The sequence below is a fragment of the Oncorhynchus gorbuscha genome, unplaced genomic scaffold, assembly GCF_021184085.1.
Source record: "Oncorhynchus gorbuscha isolate QuinsamMale2020 ecotype Even-year unplaced genomic scaffold, OgorEven_v1.0 Un_scaffold_987, whole genome shotgun sequence".
NCBI classification, from domain to species: Eukaryota; Metazoa; Chordata; class Actinopteri; order Salmoniformes; family Salmonidae; genus Oncorhynchus; species Oncorhynchus gorbuscha.
Window position 1 is genome coordinate 121,170 of NW_025745909.1, and position 27,122 is coordinate 148,291.

The 27,122-nt window shown below is 43.1% G+C and overlaps 1 protein-coding gene across 1 annotated transcript; it reads left to right on the forward strand.

Moving 5' to 3' along the window:
- LOC124020922 (enoyl-CoA delta isomerase 1, mitochondrial-like) lies at positions 1–27,113 on the forward strand. Its single transcript, XM_046336235.1, has 7 exons — positions 1–153; positions 12,930–13,055; positions 18,487–18,614; positions 18,801–18,947; positions 20,377–20,498; positions 22,032–22,210; positions 26,798–27,113. Exons 1-7 carry the CDS (start codon positions 111–113, stop codon positions 26,962–26,964), a joined length of 912 nt encoding a protein of 303 aa, XP_046192191.1. The 5' UTR covers positions 1–110; the 3' UTR covers positions 26,965–27,113.
- The last annotated feature ends 9 nt before the right edge of the window (positions 27,114–27,122 follow it).

Below are 27,122 nucleotides of genomic sequence, written 5' to 3' on the forward strand. Positions count from 1 at the left end.
AATCAGATGCCAATACTGAGATGTTGGCCCCGCCTCCTCTGTAATCTCCTCCTCCAGAGCAGCCCAGCCGCAGTGTGTGCAGCCTGTTTGTGTCAACTTGACGGGTCGAGATGGCAAATGTGTTGAGAAATTCCGCAAAATTCGGGTTTTCAGGTATGTGAACTTACCTGACATTGAGTAGTAAGTACAGCAGGAATAGTTTAATAGCTATTTCTCCGGAGTTTTGATGGCCCATTTCGAGAACAAACATGAATATCTGTGGTTAGATTGCATGGCTAAGTAGTTAGCTCGCCTCCCCTTCCCTGGTCTTCCAGAAACTAGAGCAAAGATCACAGGACGCTTGTGTCTGTCCTTGTGTCGCTTAATGTCACATTGTCCGTTTGCGTGGGCTATCTGGGATCTATCAACTAGCTAATATATAGTAGCTGTTATTGTAATTGTGAAAACATGTCTTGGGGTGTGCTATTTGTTCACGATTCATTCATCATCCATAATCATGGTAGCTTCCACATTTTAATGTAGAAGTGTTCAGAAACATCATCTATTCTTATTTACAATAAAAGTGACTCCAAAATGACAATACATTATTTACCCTTCATTTCTATTGGGCACCAAATCATCTGACACAACCAAAACAAACAGCAAATGCATCCAACCAGTTTGTAGAGTCACAAGGTTGATGTAGTCATTGTGTGCTATGAATATGGGACTAAATACTCAACTTTAACCTACTTTAATTGACATAAGTGAATTTGCCCCAATACTTTTGGTGCCCTAAAATGTGAGGACTAAGTACAAAAAGTGCTCTAATATCTAAACGGGTCACCCGATATGGATGAAAATACCCTCAAATTAAAGCTGACAGCCTACACTTTAACCTCCTAGTCATTGTACCGTTTCAAATCCAAAGTAGAGTACAGAGCCACAACAACATGTCACTGTATATAGTGACTAGGGCTCCAACATGACACTGTATATAGTGACTAGGGCTCCAACATGACACTGTATATAGTGACTAGGGCTCCAACAACATGACACTGTATATAGTGACTAGGGCTCCAACAACATGACACTGTATATAGTGACTAGGGCTCCAACATGACACTGTATATAGTGACTAGGGCTCCAACATGACACTGTATATAGTGACTAGGGCTCCAACATGACACTGTATATAGTGACTAGGGCTCCAACATGACACTGTATATAGTGACTAGGGCTCCAACATGACACTGTATATAGTGACTAGGGCTCCAACAACATGACACTGTATATAGTGACTAGGGCTCCAACAACATGACACTGTATATAGTGACTAGGGCTCCAACAACATGTCACTGTATATAGTGACTAGGGCTCCAACATGACACTGTATATAGTGACTAGGGCTCCAACATGACACTGTATATAGTGACTAGGGCTCCAACAACATGTCACTGTATATAGTGACTAGGGCTCCAACAACATGACACTGTATATAGTGACTAGGGCTCCAACATGACACTGTATATAGTGACTAGGGCTCCAACATGACACTGTATATAGTGACTAGGGCTCCAACATGACACTGTATATAGTGACTAGGGCTCCAACATGACACTGTATATAGTGACTAGGGCTCCAACATGACACTGTATATAGTGACTAGGGCTCCAACATGACACTGTATATAGTGACTAGGGCTCCAACATGACACTGTATATAGTGACTAGGGCTCCAACATGACACTGTATATAGTGACTAGGGCTCCAACAACATGACACTGTATATAGTGACTAGGGCTCCAACAACATGACACTGTATATAGTGACTAGGGCTCCAACAACATGTCACTGTATATAGTGACTAGGGCTCCAACATGACACTGTATATAGTGACTAGGGCTCCAACATGACACTGTATATAGTGACTAGGGCTCCAACATGACACTGTATATAGTGACTAGGGCTCCAACATGACACTGTATATAGTGACTAGGGCTCCAACATGACACTGTATATAGTGACTAGGGCTCCAACATGACACTGTATATAGTGACTAGGACTCCAACATGACACTGTATATAGTGACTAGGGCTCCAACATGACACTGTATATAGTGACTAGGACTCCAACAACATGACACTGTATATAGTGACTAGGGCTCCAACAACATGACACTGTATATAGTGACTAGGGCTCCAACATGACACTGTATATAGTGACTAGGGCTCCAACAACATGACACTGTATATAGTGACTAGGGCTCCAACAACATGACACTGTATATAGTGACTAGGGCTCCAACATGACACTGTATATAGTGACTAGGGCTCCAACATGACACTGTATATAGTGACTAGGGCTCCAACATGACACTGTATATAGTGACTAGGGCTCCAACAACATGACACTGTATATAGTGACTAGGGCTCCAACATGACACTGTATATAGTGACTAGGGCTCCAACATGACACTGTATATAGTGACTAGGGCTCCAACATGACACTGTATATAGTGACTAGGGCTCCAACATGACACTGTATATAGTGACTAGGGCTCCAACATGACACTGTATATAGTGACTAGGGCTCCAACATGACACTGTATATAGTGACTAGGGCTCCAACAACATGACACTGTATATAGTGACTAGGGCTCCAACAACATGACACTGTATATAGTGACTAGGGCTCCAACAACATGACACTGTATATAGTGACTAGGGCTCCAACAACATGACACTGTATATAGTGACTAGGGCTCCAACATGACACTGTATATAGTGACTAGGACTCCAACAACATGACACTGTATATAGTGACTAGGGCTCCAACATGACACTGTATATAGTGACTAGGGCTCCAACATGACACTGTATATAGTGACTAGGGCTCCAACAACAAGACACTGTATATAGTGACTAGGGCTCCAACATGACACTGTATATAGTGACTAGGGCTCCAACAACATGACACTGTATATAGTGACTAGGGCTCCAACAACATGTCACTGTATATAGTGACTAGGGCTCCAACATGACACTGTATATAGTGACTAGGGCTCCAACAACATGACACTGTATATAGTGACTAGGGCTCCAACATGACACTGTATATAGTGACTAGGGCTCCAACATGACACTGTATATAGTGACTAGGGCTCCAACAACATGACACTGTATATAGTGACTAGGGCTCCAACATGACACTGTATATAGTGACTAGGCTCCAACATGACACTGTATATAGTGACTAGGGCTCCAACATGACACTGTATATAGTGACTAGGGCTCCAACAACATGACACTGTATATAGTGACTAGGGCTCCAACATGACACTGTATATAGTGACTAGGGCTCCAACAACATGACACTGTATATAGTGACTAGGGCTCCAACAACATGACACTGTATATAGTGACTAGGGCTCCAACAACATGACACTGTATATAGTGACTAGGGCTCCAACATGACACTGTATATAGTGACTAGGGCTCCAACATGACACTGTATATAGTGACTAGGGCTCCAACATGACACTGTATATAGTGACTAGGGCTCCAACATGACACTGTATATAGTGACTAGGGCTCCAACATGACACTGTATATAGTGACTAGGGCTCCAACATGACACTGTATATAGTGACTAGGGCTCCAACATGACACTGTATATAGTGACTAGGGCTCCAACATGACACTGTATATAGTGACTAGGGCTCCAACATGACACTGTATATAGTGACTAGGGCTCCAACAACATGACACTGTATATAGTGACTAGGGCTCCAACATGACACTGTATATAGTGACTAGGGCTCCAACAACATGACACTGTATATAGTGACTAGGGCTCCAACATGACACTGTATATAGTGACTAGGGCTCCAACAACATGACACTGTATATAGTGACTAGGGCTCCAACAACATGACACTGTATATAGTGACTAGGGCTCCAACAACATGACACTGTATATAGTGACTAGGGCTCCAACAACATGTCACTGTATATAGTGACTAGGGCTCCAACATGACACTGTATATAGTGACTAGGACTCCAACAACATGACACTGTATATAGTGACTAGGGCTCCAACATGACACTGTATATAGTGACTAGGGCTCCAACATGACACTGCATATAGTGACTAGGGCTCCAACATGACACTGTATATAGTGACTAGGGCTCCAACAACATGACACTGTATATAGTGACTAGGGCTCCAACAACATGACACTGTATATAGTGACTAGGGCTCCAACAACATGTCACTGTATATAGTGACTAGGGCTCCAACATGTCACTGTATATAGTGACTAGGGCTCCAACATGACACTCTATATAGTGACTAGGGCTCCAACAACATGACACTGTATATAGTGACTAGGGCTCCAACAACATGACACTGTATATAGTGACTAGGGCTCCAACAACATGACACTGTATATAGTGACTAGGGCTCCAACAACATGTCACTGTATATAGTGACTAGGGCTCCAACATGTCACTGTATATAGTGACTAGGGCTCCAACATGACACTGTATATAGTGACTAGGGCTCCAACATGACACTGTATATAGTGACTAGGGCTCCAACAACATGTCACTGTATATAGTGACTAGGGCTCCAACAACATGTCACTGTATATAGTGACTAGGGCTCCAACATGACACTGTATATAGTGACTAGGGCTCCAACATGACACTGTATATAGTGACTAGGGCTCCAACAACATGACACTGTATATAGTGACTAGGGCTCCAACATGACACTGTATATAGTGACTAGGGCTCCAACAACATGACACTGTATATAGTGACTAGGGCTCCAACAACATGACACTGTATATAGTGACTAGGGCTCCAACAACATGACACTGTATATAGTGACTAGGGCTCCAACATGACACTGTATATAGTGACTAGGGCTCCAACATGACACTGTATATAGTGACTAGGGCTCCAACATGACACTGTATATAGTGACTAGGGCTCCAACATGACACTGTATATAGTGACTAGGGCTCCAACATGACACTGTATATAGTGACTAGGGCTCCAACAACATGACACTGTATATAGTGACTAGGGCTCCAACAACATGACACTGTATATAGTGACTAGGGCTCCAACAACATGACACTGTATATAGTGACTAGGGCTCCAACAACATGTCACTGTATATAGTGACTAGGGCTCCAACATGTCACTGTATATAGTGACTAGGGCTCCAACATGACACTGTATATAGTGACTAGGGCTCCAACATGACACTGCATATAGTGACTAGGGCTCCAACATGACACTGTATATAGTGACTAGGGCTCCAACAACATGACACTGTATATAGTGACTAGGGCTCCAACATGACACTGTATATAGTGACTAGGGCTCCAACATGACACTGTATATAGTGACTAGGGCTCCAACATGACACTGTATATAGTGACTAGGGCTCCAACATGACACTGTATATAGTGACTAGGGCTCCAACATGACACTGTATATAGTGACTAGGGCTCCAACAACATGACACTGTATATAGTGACTAGGGCTCCAACAACATGTCACTGTATATAGTGACTAGGGCTCCAACAACATGTCACTGTATGTCACTGTATATAGTGACTAGGGCTCCAACATGACACTGTATATAGTGACTAGGGCTCCAACAACATGACACTGTATATAGTGACTAGGGCTCCAACAACATGACACTGTATATAGTGACTAGGGCTCCAACATGACACTGTATATAGTGACTAGGGCTCCAACATGACACTGTATATAGTGACTAGGGCTCCAACATGACACTGTATATAGTGACTAGGGCTCCAACATGACACTGTATATAGTGACTAGGGCTCCAACATGACACTGTATATAGTGACTAGGGCTCCAACATGACACTGTATATAGTGACTAGGGCTCCAACATGACACTGTATATAGTGACTAGGGCTCCAACATGACACTGTATATAGTGACTAGGGCTCCAACATGACACTGTATATAGTGACTAGGGCTCCAACATGACACTGTATATAGTGACTAGGGCTCCAACATGACACTGTATATAGTGACTAGGGCTCCAACATGACACTGTATATAGTGACTAGGGCTCCAACATGACACTGTATATAGTGACTGGGCTCCAACAACATGACACTGTATATAGTGACTAGGGCTCCAACAACATGACACTGTATATAGTGACTAGGGCTCCAACAACATGACACTGTATATAGTGACTAGGGCTCCAACAACATGTCACTGTATATAGTGACTAGGGCTCCAACATGTCACTGTATATAGTGACTAGGGCTCCAACATGACACTGTATATAGTGACTAGGGCTCCAACATGACACTGCATATAGTGACTAGGGCTCCAACATGACACTGTATATAGTGACTAGGGCTCCAACAACATGACACTGTATATAGTGACTAGGGCTCCAACATGACACTGTATATAGTGACTAGGGCTCCAACATGACACTGTATATAGTGACTAGGGCTCCAACAACATGACACTGTATATAGTGACTAGGGCTCCAACAACATGACACTGTATATAGTGACTAGGGCTCCAACAACATGTCACTGTATATAGTGACTAGGGCTCCAACATGTCACTGTATATAGTGACTAGGGCTCCAACATGACACTGTATATAGTGACTAGGGCTCCAACATGACACTGCATATAGTGACTAGGGCTCCAACATGACACTGTATATAGTGACTAGGGCTCCAACAACATGACACTGTATATAGTGACTAGGGCTCCAACATGACACTGTATATAGTGACTAGGGCTCCAACATGACACTGTATATAGTGACTAGGGCTCCAACATGACACTGTATATAGTGACTAGGGCTCCAACATGACACTGTATATAGTGACTAGGGCTCCAACATGACACTGTATATAGTGACTAGGGCTCCAACAACATGACACTGTATATAGTGACTAGGGCTCCAACAACATGTCACTGTATATAGTGACTAGGGCTCCAACAACATGTCACTGTATATAGTGACTAGGGCTCCAACATGACACTGTATATAGTGACTAGGGCTCCAACATGACACTGTATATAGTGACTAGGGCTCCAACAACATGACACTGTATATAGTGACTAGGGCTCCAACATGACACTGTATATAGTGACTAGGGCTCCAACATGACACTGTATATAGTGACTAGGGCTCCAACATGACACTGTATATAGTGACTAGGGCTCCAACATGACACTGTATATAGTGACTAGGGCTCCAACATGACACTGTATATAGTGACTAGGGCTCCAACATGACACTGTATATAGTGACTAGGGCTCCAACATGACACTGTATATAGTGACTAGGGCTCCAACATGACACTGTATATAGTGACTAGGGCTCCAACATGACACTGTATATAGTGACTAGGGCTCCAACATGACACTGTATATAGTGACTAGGCTCCAACATGACACTGTATATAGTGACTAGGGGCTCCAACATGACACTGTATATAGTGACTAGGGCTCCAACATGACACTGTATATAGTGACTAGGGCTCCAACAACATGACACTGTATATAGTGACTAGGGCTCCAACATGACACTGTATATAGTGACTAGGGCTCCAACAACATGACACTGTATATAGTGACTAGGGCTCCAACAACATGACACTGTATATAGTGACTAGGGCTCCAACAACATGACACTGTATATAGTGACTAGGGCTCCAACATGACACTGTATATAGTGACTAGGGCTCCAACATGACACTGTATATAGTGACTAGGGCTCCAACATGACACTGTATATAGTGACTAGGGCTCCAACATGACACTGTATATAGTGACTAGGGCTCCAACATGACACTGTATATAGTGACTAGGGCTCCAACATGACACTGTATATAGTGACTAGGGCTCCAACATGACACTGTATATAGTGACTAGGGCTCCAACATGACACTGTATATAGTGACTAGGGCTCCAACAACATGACACTGTATATAGTGACTAGGGCTCCAACATGACACTGTATATAGTGACTAGGGCTCCAACATGACACTGTATATAGTGACTAGGGCTCCAACATGACACTGTATATAGTGACTAGGGCTCCAACATGACACTGTATATAGTGACTAGGGCTCCAACATGACACTGTATATAGTGACTAGGGCTCCAACAACATGACACTGTATATAGTGACTAGGGCTCCAACAACATGACACTGTATATAGTGACTAGGGCTCCAACATGACACTGTATATAGTGACTAGGGCTCCAACATGACACTGTATATAGTGACTAGGGCTCCAACATGACACTGTATATAGTGACTAGGGCTCCAACAACATGTCACTGTATATAGTGACTAGGGCTCCAACATGACACTGTATATAGTGACTAGGGCTCCAACATGACACTGTATATAGTGACTAGGGCTCCAACAACATGACACTGTATATAGTGACTATGGCTCCAACAACATGACACTGTATATAGTGACTAGGGCTCCAACAACATGACACTGTATATAGTGACTAGGGCTCCAACATGACACTGTATATAGTGACTAGGGCTCCAACAACATGACACTGTATATAGTGACTAGGGCTCCAACAACATGACACTGTATATAGTGACTAGGGCTCCAACAACATGACACTGTATATAGTGACTAGGGCTCCAACATGACACTGTATATAGTGACTAGGGCTCCAACATGACACTGTATATAGTGACTAGGGCTCCAACAACATGACACTGTATATAGTGACTAGGGCTCCAACAACATGACACTGTATATAGTGACTAGGGCTCCAACATGACACTGTATATAGTGACTAGGGCTCCAACATGACACTGTATATAGTGACTAGGGCTCCAACATGACACTGTATATAGTGACTAGGGCTCCAACATGACACTGTATATAGTGACTAGGGCTCCAACATGACACTGTATATAGTGACTAGGGCTCCAACAACATGACACTGTATATAGTGACTAGGGCTCCAACAACATGTCACTGTATATAGTGACTAGGGCTCCAACAACATGTCACTGTATATAGTGACTAGGGCTCCAACATGACACTGTATATAGTGACTAGGGCTCCAACATGACACTGTATATAGTGACTAGGGCTCCAACATGACACTGTATATAGTGACTAGGGCTCCAACATGACACTGTATATAGTGACTAGGGCTCCAACAACATGACACTGTATATAGTGACTAGGGCTCCAACAACATGTCACTGTATATAGTGACTAGGGCTCCAACAACATGTCACTGTATATAGTGACTAGGGCTCCAACATGACACTGTATATAGTGACTAGGGCTCCAACATGACACTGTATATAGTGACTAGGGCTCCAACATGACACTGTATATAGTGACTAGGGCTCCAACAACATGACACTGTATATAGTGACTAGGGCTCCAACAACATGTCACTGTATATAGTGACTAGGGCTCCAACAACATGTCACTGTATATAGTGACTAGGGCTCCAACATGACACTGTATATAGTGACTAGGGCTCCAACATGACACTGTATATAGTGACTAGGGCTCCAACATGACACTGTATATAGTGACTAGGGCTCCAACATGACACTGTATATAGTGACTAGGGCTCCAACATGACACTGTATATAGTGACTAGGGCTCCAACAACATGACACTGTATATAGTGACTAGGGCTCCAACAACATGTCACTGTATATAGTGACTAGGGCTCCAACAACATGTCACTGTATATAGTGACTAGGGCTCCAACATGACACTGTATATAGTGACTAGGGCTCCAACATGACACTGTATATAGTGACTAGGGCTCCAACATGACACTGTATATAGTGACTAGGGCTCCAACATGACACTGTATATAGTGACTAGGGCTCCAACAACATGACACTGTATATAGTGACTAGGGCTCCAACAACATGTCACTGTATATAGTGACTAGGGCTCCAACAACATGTCACTGTATATAGTGACTAGGGCTCCAACATGACACTGTATATAGTGACTAGGGCTCCAACATGACACTGTATATAGTGACTAGGGCTCCAACAACATGACACTGTATATAGTGACTAGGGCTCCAACATGACACTGTATATAGTGACTAGGGCTCCAACATGACACTGTATATAGTGACTAGGGCTCCAACATGACACTGTATATAGTGACTAGGGCTCCAACATGACACTGTATATAGTGACTAGGGCTCCAACATGACACTGTATATAGTGACTAGGGCTCCAACATGACACTGTATATAGTGACTAGGGCTCCAACATGACACTGTATATAGTGACTAGGGCTCCAACATGACACTGTATATAGTGACTAGGGCTCCAACATAACACTGTATATAGTGACTAGGGCTCCAACATGACACTGTATATAGTGACTAAGGCTCCAACATGACACTGTATATAGTGACTAGGGCTCCAACATGACACTGTATATAGTGACTAGGGCTCCAACATGACACTGTATATAGTGACTAGGGCTCCAACAACATGACACTGTATATAGTGACTAGGGCTCCAACATGACACTGTATATAGTGACTAGGGCTCCAACATGACACTGTATATAGTGACTAGGGCTCCAACATGACACTGTATATAGTGACTAGGGCTCCAACATGACACTGTATATAGTGACTAGGGCTCCAACATGACACTGTATATAGTGACTAGGGCTCCAACATGACACTGTATATAGTGACTAGGGCTCCAACATGACACTGTATATAGTGACTAGGGCTCCAACATGACACTGTATATAGTGACTAGGGCTCCAACATGACACTGTATATAGTGACTAGGGCTCCAACATGACACTGTATATAGTGACTAGGGCTCCAACAACATGACACTGTATATAGTGACTAGGGCTCCAACATGACACTGTATATAGTGACTAGGGCTCCAACATGACACTGTATATAGAGACTAGGGCTCCAACATGACACTGTATATAGTGACTAGGGCTCCAACATGACACTGTATATAGTGACTAGGGCTCCAACAACATGACACTGTATATAGTGACTAGGGCTCCAACATGACACTGTATATAGTGACTAGGGCTCCAACATGACACTGTATATAGTGACTAGGGCTCCAACATGACACTGTATATAGTGACTAGGGCTCCAACAACATGTCACTGTATATAGTGACTAGGGCTCCAACATGACACTGTATATAGTGACTAGGGCTCCAACATGACACTGTATATAGTGACTAGGGCTCCAACAACATGACACTGTATATAGTGACTATGGCTCCAACAACATGACACTGTATATAGTGACTAGGGCTCCAACAACATGACACTGTATATAGTGACTAGGGCTCCAACATGACACTCTATATAGTGACTAGGGCTCCAACAACATGACACTGTATATAGTGACTAGGGCTCCAACAACATGACACTGTATATAGTGACTAGGGCTCCAACAACATGACACTGTATATAGTGACTAGGGCTCCAACATGACACTGTATATAGTGACTAGGGCTCCAACATGACACTGTATATAGTGACTAGGGCTCCAACAACATGACACTGTATATAGTGACTAGGGCTCCATCCAAGGTCACGTGGTTTCAGTGACGATGTCAACTATCATTATTCCACCCCCTCATTGTTATATCGTTATATTTAATTGTTTTATTATATCGTTCTATTATATTGTTATATTGTTATATTATTTTATTATATTGTTATATTATATTGTTATATTATTTTATTATATTGTTATATTATATTGTTATATTATTTTATTATATTGTTATATTGTTATATTATATTGTTATATTATTTTATTATATTGTTATATTATATTGTTATATTATTATATTATATTGTTATATTATTTTATTATATTGTTATATTATTTTATTATATTGTTATATTATATTGTTATATTATATTGTTATATTATATTGTTATATTATATTGTTATATTATTTTATTATATTGTTATATTATATTGTTATATTATATTGTTATATTATATTGTTATATTATTTTATTATATTGTTATATTATATTATTATATTGTTATATTATTTTATTATATTGTTATATTATTTTATTATATTGTTATATTATTTTATTATATTGTTATATTATTTTATTATATTGTTATATTATATTGTTATATTATATTGTTATATTATATTGTTATATTATATTGTTATATTGTTATATTATATTGTTATATTATATTATTATATTGTTATTATTTTATTATATTGTTATATTATATTGTTATATTATTTTATTATATTGTTATATTATTTTATTATATTGTTATATTATTTTATTATATTGTTATATTATATTGTTATTATTAAGTTAATTTGTTATTATGTTATATTATGTTATTTTATAATGTTATATTATGTTATTTTATAATGTTATATTATGTTATTTTATAATGTTATTTTATATTGTTATATTATTTTATTATATTGTTATATTATATTGTTATATTATATTGTTATATTATATTGTTATATTATATTGTTATATTATTTTATTATATTGTTATATTATATTGTTATATTATATTGTTATATTATATTGTTATATTATATTGTTATATTATTTTATTATATTGTTATATTATTTTATTATATTGTTATATTATTTTATTATATTGTTATATTATATTGTTATATTATATTATTTTATTATATTGTTATATTATTTTATTATATTGTTATATTATATTGTTATATTATATTGTTATTATTAAGTTAATTTGTTATATTGTTATATTATGTTATTTTATATTGTTATATTATGTTATTTTATATTGTTATATTATGTTATTTTATAATGTTATATTATGTTATTTTATATTGTTTTATGATATTGTTGTTCTTTGGCAGGTGTGTTGTCCCAGTTGTCCAACCACAGTAGACATGGGAGAGAGTGTGTGTCGCCGTGCTTCTCTCTGCAGCAGAGAAACAGCTCTACCTCACCTAAGATCAAGGTGGACCTGGACAACAGTACAGGTAAACCCCTGCACAGCTTCTTTACCTGTCCCAAATGGCACCCTGTCCCCTACATCAGGGTAGACAGTCCTGGTCCTGGAGGTACTGTTTACATCAGGGTAGACAGTCCTGGAGACCACAGGTAGTGTTTACATCAGGGTAGACAGTCCTGGTCCTGGAGGTACTGTTTACATCAGGGTAGACAGTCCTGGTCCTGGAGGTACTGTTTACATCAGGGTAGACAGCCCTGGTCCTGGAGGTCTCAGGTACTGTTTACATCAGGGTAGACAGCCCTGGTCCTGGAGGTCTCCGGTACTGTTTACATCAGGGTAGACAGCCCTGGTCCTGGAGGTCTCAGGTACTGTTTACATCAGGGTAGACAGCCCTGGTCCTGGAGGTCTCCGGTACTGTTTACATCAGGGTAGACAGCCCTGGTCCTGGAGGTGCTGTTTACATCAGGGTAGACAGCCCTGGTCCTGGAGGTGCTGTTTACATCAGGGTAGACAGTCCTGGTCCTGGAGACAACAGGTACTGTTTACATCAGGGTAGACAGTCCTGGAGGTACTGTTTACATCAGGGTAGACAGTCCTGGTCCTGGAGGTACTGTTTACATCAGGGTAGACAGCCCTGGTCCTGGAGGTACTGTTTACATCAGGGTAGACAGTCCTGGAGGTCTCAGGTACTGTTTACTTCAGGGTAGACAGCCCTGGTCCTGGAGGTCTCAGGTACTGTTTACATCAGGGTAGACAGTCCTGGAGGTCTCAGGTACTGTTTACATCAGGGTAGACAGTCCTGGTGCTGGAGGTCTCAGGTACTGTTTACATCAGGGTAGACAGTCCTGGTCCTGGAGGTCTCAGGTACTGTTTACTTCAGGGTATACAGCCCTGGTCCTGGAGACAACAGGTATTGTTTACATCAGGGTAGACAGCCCTGGTCCTGGAGACAACAGGTATTGTTTACATCAGGGTAGACAGTCGTGGAGGTCTCAGGTACTGTTTACATCAGGGTAGACAGCCCTGGTCCTGGAGGTACTGTTTACATCAGGGTAGACAGTCCTGGTCCTGGAGGTACTGTTTACATCAGGGTAGACAGCCCTGGTCCTGGAGTTCTCAGGTACTGTTTACATCAGGGTAGACAGCCCTGGTCCTGGAGGTACTGTTTACATCAGGGTAGACAGTCCTGGTCCTGGAGGTACTGTTTACATCAGGGTAGACAGTCCTGGAGGTCTCAGGTACTGTTTACTTCAGGGTAGACAGCCCTGATCCTGGAGGTCTCAGGTACTGTTTACATCAGGGTATACAGCCCTGGTCCTGGAGACAACAGGTATTGTTTACATCAGGGTAGACAGCCCTGGTCCTGGAGACAACAGGTATTGTTTACATCAGGGTAGACAGCCCTGGTCCTGGAGGTCTCAGGTATTGTTTACATCAGGGTAGACAGTCCTGGTCCTGGAGGTACTGTTTACTTCAGGGTAGACAGCCCTGATCCTGGAGGTCTCAGGTACTGTTTACATCAGGGTATACAGCCCTGGTCCTGGAGACAACAGGTATTGTTTACATCAGGGTAGACAGCCCTGGTCCTGGAGACAACAGGTATTGTTTACATCAGGGTAGACAGTCGTGGAGGTCTCAGGTACTGTTTACATCAGGGTAGACAGCCCTGGTCCTGGAGGTACTGTTTACATCAGGGTAGACAGTCCTGGAGGTCTCAGGTACTGTTTACATCAGGGTAGACAGCCCTGGTCCTGGAGGTACTGTTTACATCAGGGTAGACAGTCCTGGTCCTGGAGGTACTGTTTACATCAGGGTAGACAGCCCTGGTCCTGGAGGTACTGTTTACATCAGGGTAGACAGTCCTGGTCCTGGAGGTACTGTTTACATCAGGGTAGACAGCCCTGGTCCTGGAGGTACTGTTTACATCAGGGTAGACAGTCCTGGTCCTGGAGGTCTCAGGTACTGTTTACATCAGGGTAGACAGTCCTGGTCCTGGAGGTACTGTTTACATCAGGGTAGACAGCCCTGGTCCTGGGGGTCTCCGGTACTGTTTACATCAGGGTAGACAGCCCTGGTCCTGGAGGTACTGTTTACATCAGGGTAGGCAGTCCTGGTCCTGGAGGTACTGTTTACATCAGGGTAGACAGTCCTGGTCCTGGAGGTACTGTTTACATCAGGGTAGACAGTCCTGGTCCTGGAGACCAGACGTACTGTTTACATCAGGGTAGACAGCCCTGGTCCTGGAGACCAGACGTACTGTTTACATCAAGGTAGACAGCCCTGGTCCTGGAGGTCTCAGGTAATGTTTACATCAGGGTAGACAGTCCTGGTCCTGGAGGTGCTGTTTACATCAGGGTAGACAGCCCTGGTCCTGGAGGTCTCAGGTACTGTTTACATCAGGGTAGACAGCCCTGGTCCTGGAGGTACTGTTTACATCAGGGTAGACCGCCCTGGTCCTGGAGGTACTGTTTACATCAGGGTAGACAGTCCTGGTCCTGGAGGTACTGTTTACATCAGGGTAGACAGCCCTGGTCCTGGAGGTACTGTTTACATCAGGGTATACAGTCCTGGAGGTCTCAGATACTGTTTACATCAGGGTAGACAGCCCTGGTCCTGGAGGTCTCAGGTACTGTTTACATCAGGGTAGACAGCCCTGGTCCTGGAGGTCTCAGGTACTGTTTACATCAGGGTAGACAGCCCTGGTCCTGGAGGTACTGTTTACATCAGGGTAGACAGCCCTGGTCCTGGAGGTCTCAGGTACTGTTTCCATCAGGGTAGACAGCCCTGGTCCTGGAGGTCTCAGGTATTGTTTACATCAGGGTAGACAGCCCTGGTCCTGGAGGTCTCAGGTACTGTTTACATCAGGGTAGACAGCCCTGGTCCTGGAGGTACTGTTTACATCAGGGTAGACAGTCCTGGAGGTCTCCGGTACTTCATGGTTTTGATTTAACCGACCTGGAAGACCAGGGGTGTGGAATTTAGGAAATCACTGAACTGATATATTGTTATATTGTTGTAACTACACCCCAAAAAATCTAAATGTCTCAGATTTTCCCCAGACCTCATGAATGGTCTCCTGATGTGGTTTCAGCGTTGGTGTGGACTTCCAATTGTGTTGTTTTTTCTTCTATCAAACAAATGTGATTTTGAGAGTGAAAACCTGGGAAAAAGAAATGGAATCAGGCAATAATTGTAATCGTTTTTTATAGGGCCCTCTTCCCTATATAGTGTACTATTTTAACCACAGCCCTATATATGTATTTGTTATAGGGCCCTCTTCCCTATATAGTGTACTATTTTAACCACAGCCCTATATATGTATTTGTTATAGGGCCCTCTTCCCTATATAGTGTACTATTTTAACCACAGCCCTATATATGTATTTGTTATAGGGCCCTCTTCCCTATATAGTGTACTATTTTAACCACAGCCCTATATATGTATTTGTTATAGGGCCCTCTTCCCTATATAGTGTACTATTTTAACCACAGCCCTATATATGTATTTGTTATAGGGCCCTCTTCCCTATATAGTGTACTATTTTAACCACAGCCCTATATATGTATTTGTTATAGGGCCCTCTTCCCTATATAGTGTACTATTTTAACCACAGCCCTATATATGTATTTGTTATAGGGCCCTCTTCCCTATATAGTGTACTATTTTAACCACAGCCCTATATATGTATTTGTTATAGGGCCCTCTGCCCTATATAGTGTACTATTTTAACCACAGCCCTATATATGTATTTGTTATAGGGCCCTCTGCCCTATATAGTGTACTATTTTAACCACAGCCCTATATATGTATTTGTTATAGGGCCCTCTGCCCTATATAGTGTACTATTTTAACCACAGCCCTATATATGTATTTGTTATAGGGCCCTCTGCCCTATATAGTGTACTATTTTAACCACAGCCCTATATATGTATTTGTTATAGGGCCCTCTGCCCTATATAGTGTACTATTTTAACCACAGCCCTATATATGTATTTGTTATAGGGCCCTCTTCCCAACATAGTGTACTATTTTAACCACAGCCCTATATATGTATTTGTTATAGGGCCCTCTGCCCTACATAGTGTATTATTTTAACCACCGCCCTATATATGTATTTGTTATAGGGCCCTCTTCCCAACATAGTGTACTATTTTAACCACAGCCCTATATATGTATTTGTTATAGGGCCCTCTGCCCTACATAGTGTACTATTTTAACCACAGCCCTATATATGTATTTGTTATAGGGCCCTCTTCCCTATATAGTGTACTATTTTAACCACAGCCCTATATATGTATTTGTTATAGGGCCCTCTTCCCTATATAGTGTACTATTTTAACCACAGCCCTATATATGTATTTGTTATAGGGCCCTCTTCCCTATATAGTGTACTATTTTAACCACAGCCCTATATATGTATTTGTTATAGGGCCCTCTTCCCTATATAGTGTACTATTTTAACCACAGCCCTATATATGTATTTGTTATAGGGCCCTCTTCCCTATATAGTGTACTATTTTAACCACAGCCCTATATATGTATTTGTTATAGGGCCCTCTGCCCTATATAGTGTACTATTTTAACCACAGCCCTATATATGTATTTGTTATAGGGCCCTCTTCCCTATATAGTGTACTATTTTAACCACAGCCCTATATATGTATTTGTTATAGGGCCCTCTGCCCTACATAGTGTACTATTTTAACCACAGCCCTATATATGTATTTGTTATAGGGCCCTCTGCCCTACATAGTGTACTATTTTAACCACAGCCCTATATATGTATTTGTTATAGGGCCCTCTGCCCTATATAGTGTACTATTTTAACCACAGCCCTATATATGTATTTGTTATAGGGCCCTCTGCCCTATATAGTGTACTATTTTAACCACAGCCCTATATATGTGTTTTATTCAACCTTTATTTAACTGCCAAGTCAGTTTTAAGAACAAATTCTTATTTGGGTCAGACCTGGAGGACAGGTTACGGTTTTCACCACAGGGATTAGGCTGCTATTGGTTGTCTCCCTCTCCTTTCATCCCTCCTCATCCCCCCCCTCCTCCTCCTCCCTCTCCTCCTCCCCCTCCCCCTCCCTCTCCTTTCCTCCCTCTCATCCCTCCTCATCCATTTCCTCCTCCCTCTCCCCCTCCTCATCCATTTCCTCCTCCCTCTCCCCCTCCTCCTCCCCATCCTTTCCTCCCTCCTCCTCCTCCCTCCACATCCCCCTCCCTCTCCTCCTCCCTCCTCCCTCTCCCCCTCATCCCTCTCCCCTCCTCCCTCTCCCCCTCTCATCCCCCTCCCTCTCCCCCCTCTCCCCTCCTCCTCCCTCTCCCACTCTCATCCCCCTCCTCCTCCCTCTCCCCCTCTCCCCTCCTCCTCCCTCTCCCACTCTCATCCCCCTCTCATCCCCCTCCTCCCTCCCCCTCCTCATCCCTCTCCCCCTCCTCCTCCCTCTCTAGGTGTAGCTGTGTTGAGGATGCAGAGCCCCCCTGTCAACAGTCTGAGTCTGGACTTCCTCACTGAGTTCTGTATCAATCTGGAGAAACTAGAGATGGATAAGAGTTGTAGAGGTCTGATCATCACCTCGGTCAGTACACACACACACACACACACACACACACACACACACACACACACACACACACACACACACACACACACACACACACACACACACACACACACACACACACACACACACACACACACACACACACGTCCTGTCACAAAACCATGATACACACTATAACTCCCCCTGTGTGTGGTGTCCCAGACCCTCTCCAAGGTGTTCTCTGCGGGGCTAGACATCATGGAGATGTATGGGAAAAGTCCGGAGCGCTGTGGAGAGTTCTGGAAGGCTGTTCAGGAGATGTGGCTCAAACTCTACGGATCCAACATGGCCACCATAGCTGCCATCAACGTGAGTCAGCACACCCAGACGTCTCTGTCTGTTTCTGTGTCTCTGTCTCTGTGTCTGTGTCTCTGTCTGTCTCTGTGTCTCTGACTGTGTCTCTGTCTCTGTCTCTGACTGTGTCTCTGACTGTGTCTCTGACTGTGTCTCTGACTGTCTCTGACTGTCTCTCTGACTGTCTCTCTGACTGTCTCTCTGACTGTCTCTCTGACTGTCTCTCTGACTGTCTCTCTGACTGTTTCTCTGTCTGTTTCTCTGTCTGTTTCTCTGTCTGTTTCTCTGTCTGTTTCTCTGTCTGTGTCTCTGTCTCTGTGTCTCTGTCTGTGTCTCTGTCTGTGTCTCTGTCTGTGTCTCTGTCTGTTGGTCCCATGTGTTTATCTATATATAGGGCTCTAGTCCAGCAGGTGGCTGTCTCATGTCTATAGGATGTGACTATAACCACCTCTCTCTGTCTATAGGGCTCTAGTCCAGCAGGTGGCTGTCTCATGTCTATAGGATGTGACTATAACCACCACTCTCTGTCTATAGGGCTCTAGTCCAGCAGGTGGCTGTCTCATGTCTATAGGATGTGACTATAACCACCTCTCTCTGTCTATAGGGCTCCTATCCAGCAGGTGGCTGTCTCATGTCTATAGGATGTGACTATAACCACCACTCTCTGTCTATAGGGCTCTAGTCCAGCAGGTGGCTGTCTCATGTCTATAGGATGTGACTATAACCACCTCTCTCTGTCTATAGGGCTCCTATCCAGCAGGTGGCTGTCTCATGTCTATAGGATGTGACTATAACCACCTCTCTCTGTCTATAGGGCTCTAGTCCAGCAGGTGGCTGTCTCATGTCTATAGGATGTGACTATAACCACCTCTCTCTGTCTATAGGGCTCTAGTCCAGCAGGTGGCTGTCTCATGTCTATAGGATGTGACTATAACCACCACTCTCTGTCTATAGGGCTCTAGTCCAGCAGGTGGCTGTCTCATGTCTATAGGATGTGACTATAACCACCTCTCTCTGTCTATAGGGCTCCTATCCAGCAGGTGGCTGTCTCATGTCTATAGGATGTGACTATAACCACCACTCTCTGTCTATAGGGCTCTAGTCCAGCAGGTGGCTGTCTCATGTCTATAGGATGTGACTATAACCACCTCTCTCTGTCTATAGGGCTCCTATCCAGCAGGTGGCTGTCTCATGTCTATAGGATGTGACTATAACCACCACTCTCTGTCTATAGGGCTCTAGTCCAGCAGGTGGCTGTCTCATGTCTGTAGGATGTGACTATAACCATCTCTCTCTGTCTATAGGGCTCTAGTCCAGCAGGTGGCTGTCTCATGTCTATAGGATGTGACTATAACCACCACTCTCTGTCTATAGGGCTCTAGTCCAGCAGGTGGCTGTCTCATGTCTATACGATGTGACTATAACCACCTCTCTCTGTCTATAGGGCTCTAGTCCAGCAGGTGGCTGTCTCATGTCTATAGGATGTGACTACAGGATCATGGCTGATAATCCTCGCTACAGCATCGGACTCAACGAGACTCAGCTCGGCATCGTAGCTCCCTTCTGGTGAGGCACACACACTAATACACACACACACACACACACTAATACACACACTAATACACACACACACACACTAATACACACACACACACACACACACACACACACACACACACACACACACACACACACACACACACACACACACACACACACACACACACACACACACACACACACACACACACACACACACACACACTAATACACACACACACACACTAATACACACACACTAATACACACACACACACACTAATACACACACACACACACACACACACACACACACACACACACACACACACACACACACACACACACACACACAGACACACAGACACACACACACACACACACACACACACAGTAATACACACTAATACACAGTAATACACAGTAATACACAGTAATACACAGTAATACACACACACACACACACACACACACACACACACACACACACACACACACACACACACACACACACACACACACACACACACACACACACACACACACACACACACACACACACACACACACACACACTAATACACACACACACAGTAATACACACTAATACACAGTAATACACAGTAATACACAGTAATACACAGTAATACACAGTAATACACACACACACACACACACACACACACACACACACACACACACACACACACACACACACACACACACACACACACACACACACACACACACACACACACACACACAGTAATACACAGTGAGTGTTGTTGTGGTGAATCTGCTCAGGGTTGTGATGGTTCATGGTCACTGTAGTGTGTGTGAGGTGCTGAATGTGGTTATGGTCATGTTGTGGTCATGTTGTGGTCATGTTGCGGTCATGTTGTGGTTGTGTTCATGTTGCGGTCATGTTGTGGTTGTGTTCATGTTGCGGTCATGTTGTGGTTGTGTTCATGTTGTGGTTGTGTTCATGTTGTGGTTGTGTTCATGTTGTGGTTGTGTTCATGTTGTGGTTGTGTTCATGTTGTGGTTGTGTTCATGTTGTGGTTGTGTTCATGTTGCGGTTGTGTTCATGTTGTGGTTGTGTTCATGTTGTGGTCATGTTGTGGTTGTGTTCATGTTGTGGTCATGTTGTGGTTGTGTTCATGTTGTGGTTGTGTTGTGGTTGTGTTCATGTTGCGGTCATGTTGTGGTTGTGTTCATGTTGCGGTCATGTTGTGGTTGTGTTCATGTTGTGGTCATGTTGTGGTCATGTTGCGGTCATGTTGTGGTTGTGTTCATGTTGTGGTCATGTTGTGGTCATGTTGCGGTCATGTTGTGGTTGTGTTCATGTTGCGGTCATGTTGTGGTTGTGTTCATGTTGCGGTCATGTTGTGGTTGTGTTCATGTTGTGGTTGTGTTCATGTTGTGGTTGTGTTCATGTTGTGGTTGTGTTCATGTTGTGGTTGTGTTCATGTTGCGGTCATGTTGTGGTTGTGTTCATGTTGCGGTCATGTTGTGTTCATGTTGTGGTTGTGTTCATGTTGCGGTCATGTTGTGGTCCAGGTTTAAAGACACGCTTGTGAACACGGTTGGTAACCGGGCAGCAGAGCTGTCGTTGGAGCTGGGTCTGTTGTACAGCGCTCCTGATGCCCTGAAGATCGGCCTGGTGGACCAGTTAGTTCCTGAGGACCAGGTCCTCTCCACTGCACAGGACACCATGTCCAAGTGGTTGGCTGTACCAGGTCAGAATACTCTCTCTCTCTGTCTCTCTGTCTCTCGGTCTCTCTCTCCCTCTCTCGGTCTCTCTCTTTCTCTCCCTCGCTGTACCAGGTCAGAATACTCTCTTTCTCTGTCTCTCTCTTTCTCTCCCTCGCTGTACCAGGTCAGAATACTCTCTCTCTCTCTCTCCCTCTCTCGGTCTCTCTCTTTCCCTCTCTCGGTCTCTCTCTTTCTCTCCCTCGCTGTACCAGGTCAGAATACTCTCTTTCTCTGTCTCTCTCTTTCTCTCCCTCGCTGTACCAGGTCAGAATACTCTCTCTCTCTCTCTCCCTCTCTCGGTCTCTCTCTTTCCCTCTCTCGGTCTCTCTCTTTCTCTCCCTCGCTGTACCAGGTCAGAATACTCTCTTTCTCTGTCTCTCTCTTTCTCTCCCTCGCTGTACCAGGTCAGAATACTCTGTCTATCTATCTCGCTCTCGTCACTGCTATATAAATTGGCCTCACGGCCTTCGTCAGATTTTTGATTCTTCACTCTAGTAAAAATAAAGAGAATCCCTTGAATGAGTAGGTGTCCAAACTGTTGACTGGTACTGAAACACAGATAGATAGAAAGATAGATAGATAGATAGATAGATAGATAGATAGATAGATAGATCAGTGTGTATATAAACACCTCTACTCTCCCTCTAGACCATGCCAGACAGATAGATAGATAGATAGATCAGTGTGTATATAAACACCTCTCCTCTCCCTCTAGATCATGATAGATAGATAGATAGATAGATAGATAGATAGATAGATAGATAGATAGATAGATAGATAGATAGATCAGTGTGTATATAAACACCTCTCCTCTCCCTCTAGATCATGATAGATAGATAGATAGATAGATAGATAGATAGATAGATAGATAGATAGATAGATAGATAGATAGATAGATAGATAGATAGATAGATAGATAGATAGATAGATAGATAGATCAGTGTGTGTATATAAACACCTCTCCTCTCCCTCTAGATCATGATAGATAGATAGATAGATAGATCAGTGTGTATATAAACACCTCTCCTCTCCCTCTAGACCATGCCAGACAGATAGATGGCTAGATCTGTGTGTATATAAACACCTCTCCTCTCCCTCTAGACCATGCCAGACAGTTATATTTGTGTATATATATTATATAAACACATCTCCTCTCCCTCTAGACCATGCCAGACAGATGGATAGATCAGTGTGTATATATTATATAAACTCCTCTAGACTATGCCAGACAGACAGATAGATATGTGTGTATATATTATATAAACACCTCTCCTCTCCCTCTAGACCATGCCAGACAGATAGATAGATAGATCAGTGTGTATATAAACACCTCTCCCCTCCCTCTAGACCATGCCAGACAGATAGATAGCTAGATCTGTGTGTATATAAACACCTCTCCTCTCCCTCTAGACCATGCCAGACAGATAGATAGATCAGTGTGTATATAAACACCTCTCCTCTCCTTCTAGACCATGCCAGACAGATAGATAGATCAGTGTGTATATATTATATAAACACCTCTCCTCTCCCTCCAGACCATGCCAGACAGATGGATAGATCAGTGTGTATATATTATATAAACACCTCTCCTCTCCCTCTAGACCACATATGTCAGAGTCAAGGCCCGCGGGCCACATCCGGCCCGCGAGAAGGTTTTTTACGGCCCCTGGGATGATCTTGATTTATTATTAGAACCGGCCCGCAGACCGCAGCAAGCCGGCAGCCCGCAGATCTTTTACACGCACCAATACTACATTTCCCACAATGCAACGGTGACGCACCAAGCAGTAGGCTGCTTCATTTCAATATTTATTGGCACAGCAGTTGTCAGCATCACAGTAAAATTAACTTTCAGATACCCATCAAAAATGGCAAAACGGAAGGTGGACACTGAGAACCGGGGGTTTCAAACAAGGTGGGAGTCGGAGTATTTGTTCACGGAGGTAGCTGGAAAACCTGTGTGTCTTCTGTGTGGAGAAAGTGTGGCGGTACTGAAAGAGTATAATCTGAGACGACATTATGAAACGAAACACGCGGACAAAAACAAGAATATGGACATGGAACAAAGGCTACAAAAGGCAGAGGAATTAAAACGAGGCCTCAAATCTCGACAGGCTCTGTTCAAAAAAGCCAAATCATAAGGCCAGGCTGCTGTCAAGGCCAGTTTTATTTTGGCAGAAGAGATCGCTAAATCAGCCCGGCCATTTACGGAGGGGGATTTCATCAAAAACTGCATGATTAAAGTTTGTGACGAAGTTTGCCCAGAAAAAAGGCAACTCTTTTTAAATGTGAGTCTGAGCAGAAACACCATTGCCGAGAGAGTAGACCAGTTGTCCATCAATCTAAAAGAGCAGCTTGTGAAAAAGGGAAAAGATTTCATTGCATATTCCTTGGCTGTGGATGAGAGCACCGACATTTCTGACATTGCCCAGTTGTCAATTTTCATCCGCGGAGTGGACTCCAGCCTAAGCGTGACAGAGGAGTTTTTGGCTTTACGTCCTATGCATGGCACAACTACGGGGCATGATTTGTATGAAGAGGTGTCAAGATGTGTAAATGAGATGGAGCTGCCTTGGGAAAAACTCGTGGGTTTGACAACCGACGGAGCACCTGCGATGTGTGGACACAGGAGCGGACTGGTGTCGAAGATACGGGAAAAGATGCAAGAGGAAAACGCGACAGGTGAGCTGACAGCTTATCATTGTATCATACACCAGGAAGCGTTGTGCGGTAAAGCCTTGAAAATGGAGCATGTAATGAGCATCATCACGCGCACAGTTAACTTTATCAGAGCCAAAGGTTTGAATCACCGCCAGTTCAAGGCATTTCTGACGGAGTTAGAAACGGAGCATGGTGATTTGCCTTATCACACAGAGGTGCGATGGCTAAGCCAGGGAAAGGTGCTTCAAAGATGTTTCGAGCTTCGTGAGGAGATTTGTCTGTTCTTGGACAGCAAAGGGAAAGACACAACACAACTCCGAGACGAAATGTTTCTGTGTGAAATGGCTTTTCTGTGTGACATTACGAGTCATCTGAATGCAATGAACTTGCAGCTGCAGGGTCGGGATCGTGTCATCTCTGATATGTACAGTACAGTGAAGGCATTTAAAACCAAACTGACTCTGTGGGAGACGCAGATGCGGAAAGAAAATTTGAGCCACTTTCCCAGCTGCCAGACCATGAAAGAGAAGCTCTCTACCAGTGCGTTCCCGAGCGCACAGTTGGCTGATAAAATAGGTATGCTTGCCGCTGACTTTCGACGCCGATTTGCTGACTTTGAAGCACAAAAAAGCAGGTTGGAACTGCTCGGTAACCCATTTGCTGTTGACGTGGAAAGCTCACCACCAAACCTCCAAATGGAGTTGATTGACCTCCAATGCAATGATGCACTGAGGGCAAAATATGCGGCAGTGGGTGCTGCGGAGTTCGCCCGTTTCCTCCCCGACACAATGCCCCAGCTGCGCATCCAGGCTGCTCAAACGTTGTCTATGTTTGGCAGCACATACCTGTGTGAACAACTGTTTTCTTTGATGAACTTGAACAAAACATCACACAGAAGTCGACTTACTGCTGAACACCTCCACTCAATTCTGAGGATTTCCTCAGCTCAGAGCCTTACCCCGAACATTGATGAACTTGTGGAAAAGATGGGACACCACCAAGTATCACCCTCAACCTCAAACAAGTGAACATTACTGTGCAATCACATATTTAGAGTTTTTACTCAGTTCAAGTTTAAAAGTTAAAGTTTAATATTTGTTTTCACTGCATGTTACTTCTCCTTAAACAAAGTGTTGTTTTTGATTAATAGATTTTTGCACTTTATTTTATTGTATTTCAATCCAATTATATTTTAAAAATATTTCAGTTGAGTGGATGATAGAAAATTGCTATTATTGTTTTTTTCTTTGAAGTAAATTTAGCCCACTTTTGCTAAAATAGAAAATATAGGCTACTGATGGTGCCTTGAATACCGGTTTCTTTCATTTAATGTTCATGTTATGGGGATTTTTATATAAAGGAAATTTGTCTTTTGTGTCTGTTGAAAATTAAAGATTACTGACAGAGCCATAAGAAAATATATTGCTTTATTTATCTGATCATATTGGAATATATTTGTTAGGTTTTCAGTAGGTTCAATTAGGTTCACTAGACTATATGTGTCATTTAAAAAATTTTCAATGAACATTCGAACAGTCCGGCCCTCGGCTTGTAGCTAAATTTTTTATTTGGCCCTCCGTCCATTTGACTTTGACACCCCTGCTCTAGACCATGCCAGACAGTTATATTTGTGTATATATATTATATAAACACCTCTCCTCTCCCTCTAGACCATGCCAGACAGATGGATAGATCAGTGTGTATATATTATATAAACTCTTCTAGACTATGCCAGACAGACGGATAGATATGTGTGTATATATTATATAAACACCTCTCCTCTCCCTCTAGACCATGCCAGACAGATAGATCAGTGTGTATATATTATATAAACACCTCTCCTCTCCCTCCAGACCATGCCAGACAGATATATCTGTGTGTATATATAAACACCTCTCCTCTCCCTCCAGACCATGCCAGACAGATCACCAAGTCCATGATGAGGAAACAGACCATTGACAAGCTGCTGTCCAACAGGGAAGCTGACATCACCAACTTTGTGAGCTTCATCACTAAAGACTCCATCCAGAGGTCCCTCCGCATGTACCTGGAGATGCTCAAGAGTAGAAAGGCCTAGTCTGGGGCCCGAACGGCTCCCCCATTCCCTCTATAGTGCCCTCAGTCCTATAGGCCCTGGTCAAAAGTAGTGCCCTCAGTCCTATAGGTCCTGGTCTAAAGTAGTGCCCTCAGTCCTATAGACCCTGGTCTAAAGTAGTGCCCTTAGTCCTATAGACC

What these genes read in the sequence shown, in the direction of transcription:
- LOC124020922 (XM_046336235.1), top strand. Translation starts at nt 111, where the DNA reads ATGGCAAATGTGTTGAGAAATTCCGCAAAATTCGGGTTTTCAG. An exon ending in CGCAAAATTCGGGTTTTCAG is followed by an intron (nt 154 to 12,929) that starts GTATGTGAACTT and finishes GTTCTTTGGCAG; the next exon opens with GTGTGTTGTCCCAGTTGTCC. An exon ending in CAAGTGGTTGGCTGTACCAG is followed by an intron (nt 22,211 to 26,797) that starts GTCAGAATACTC and finishes CTCTCCCTCCAG; the next exon opens with ACCATGCCAGACAGATCACC.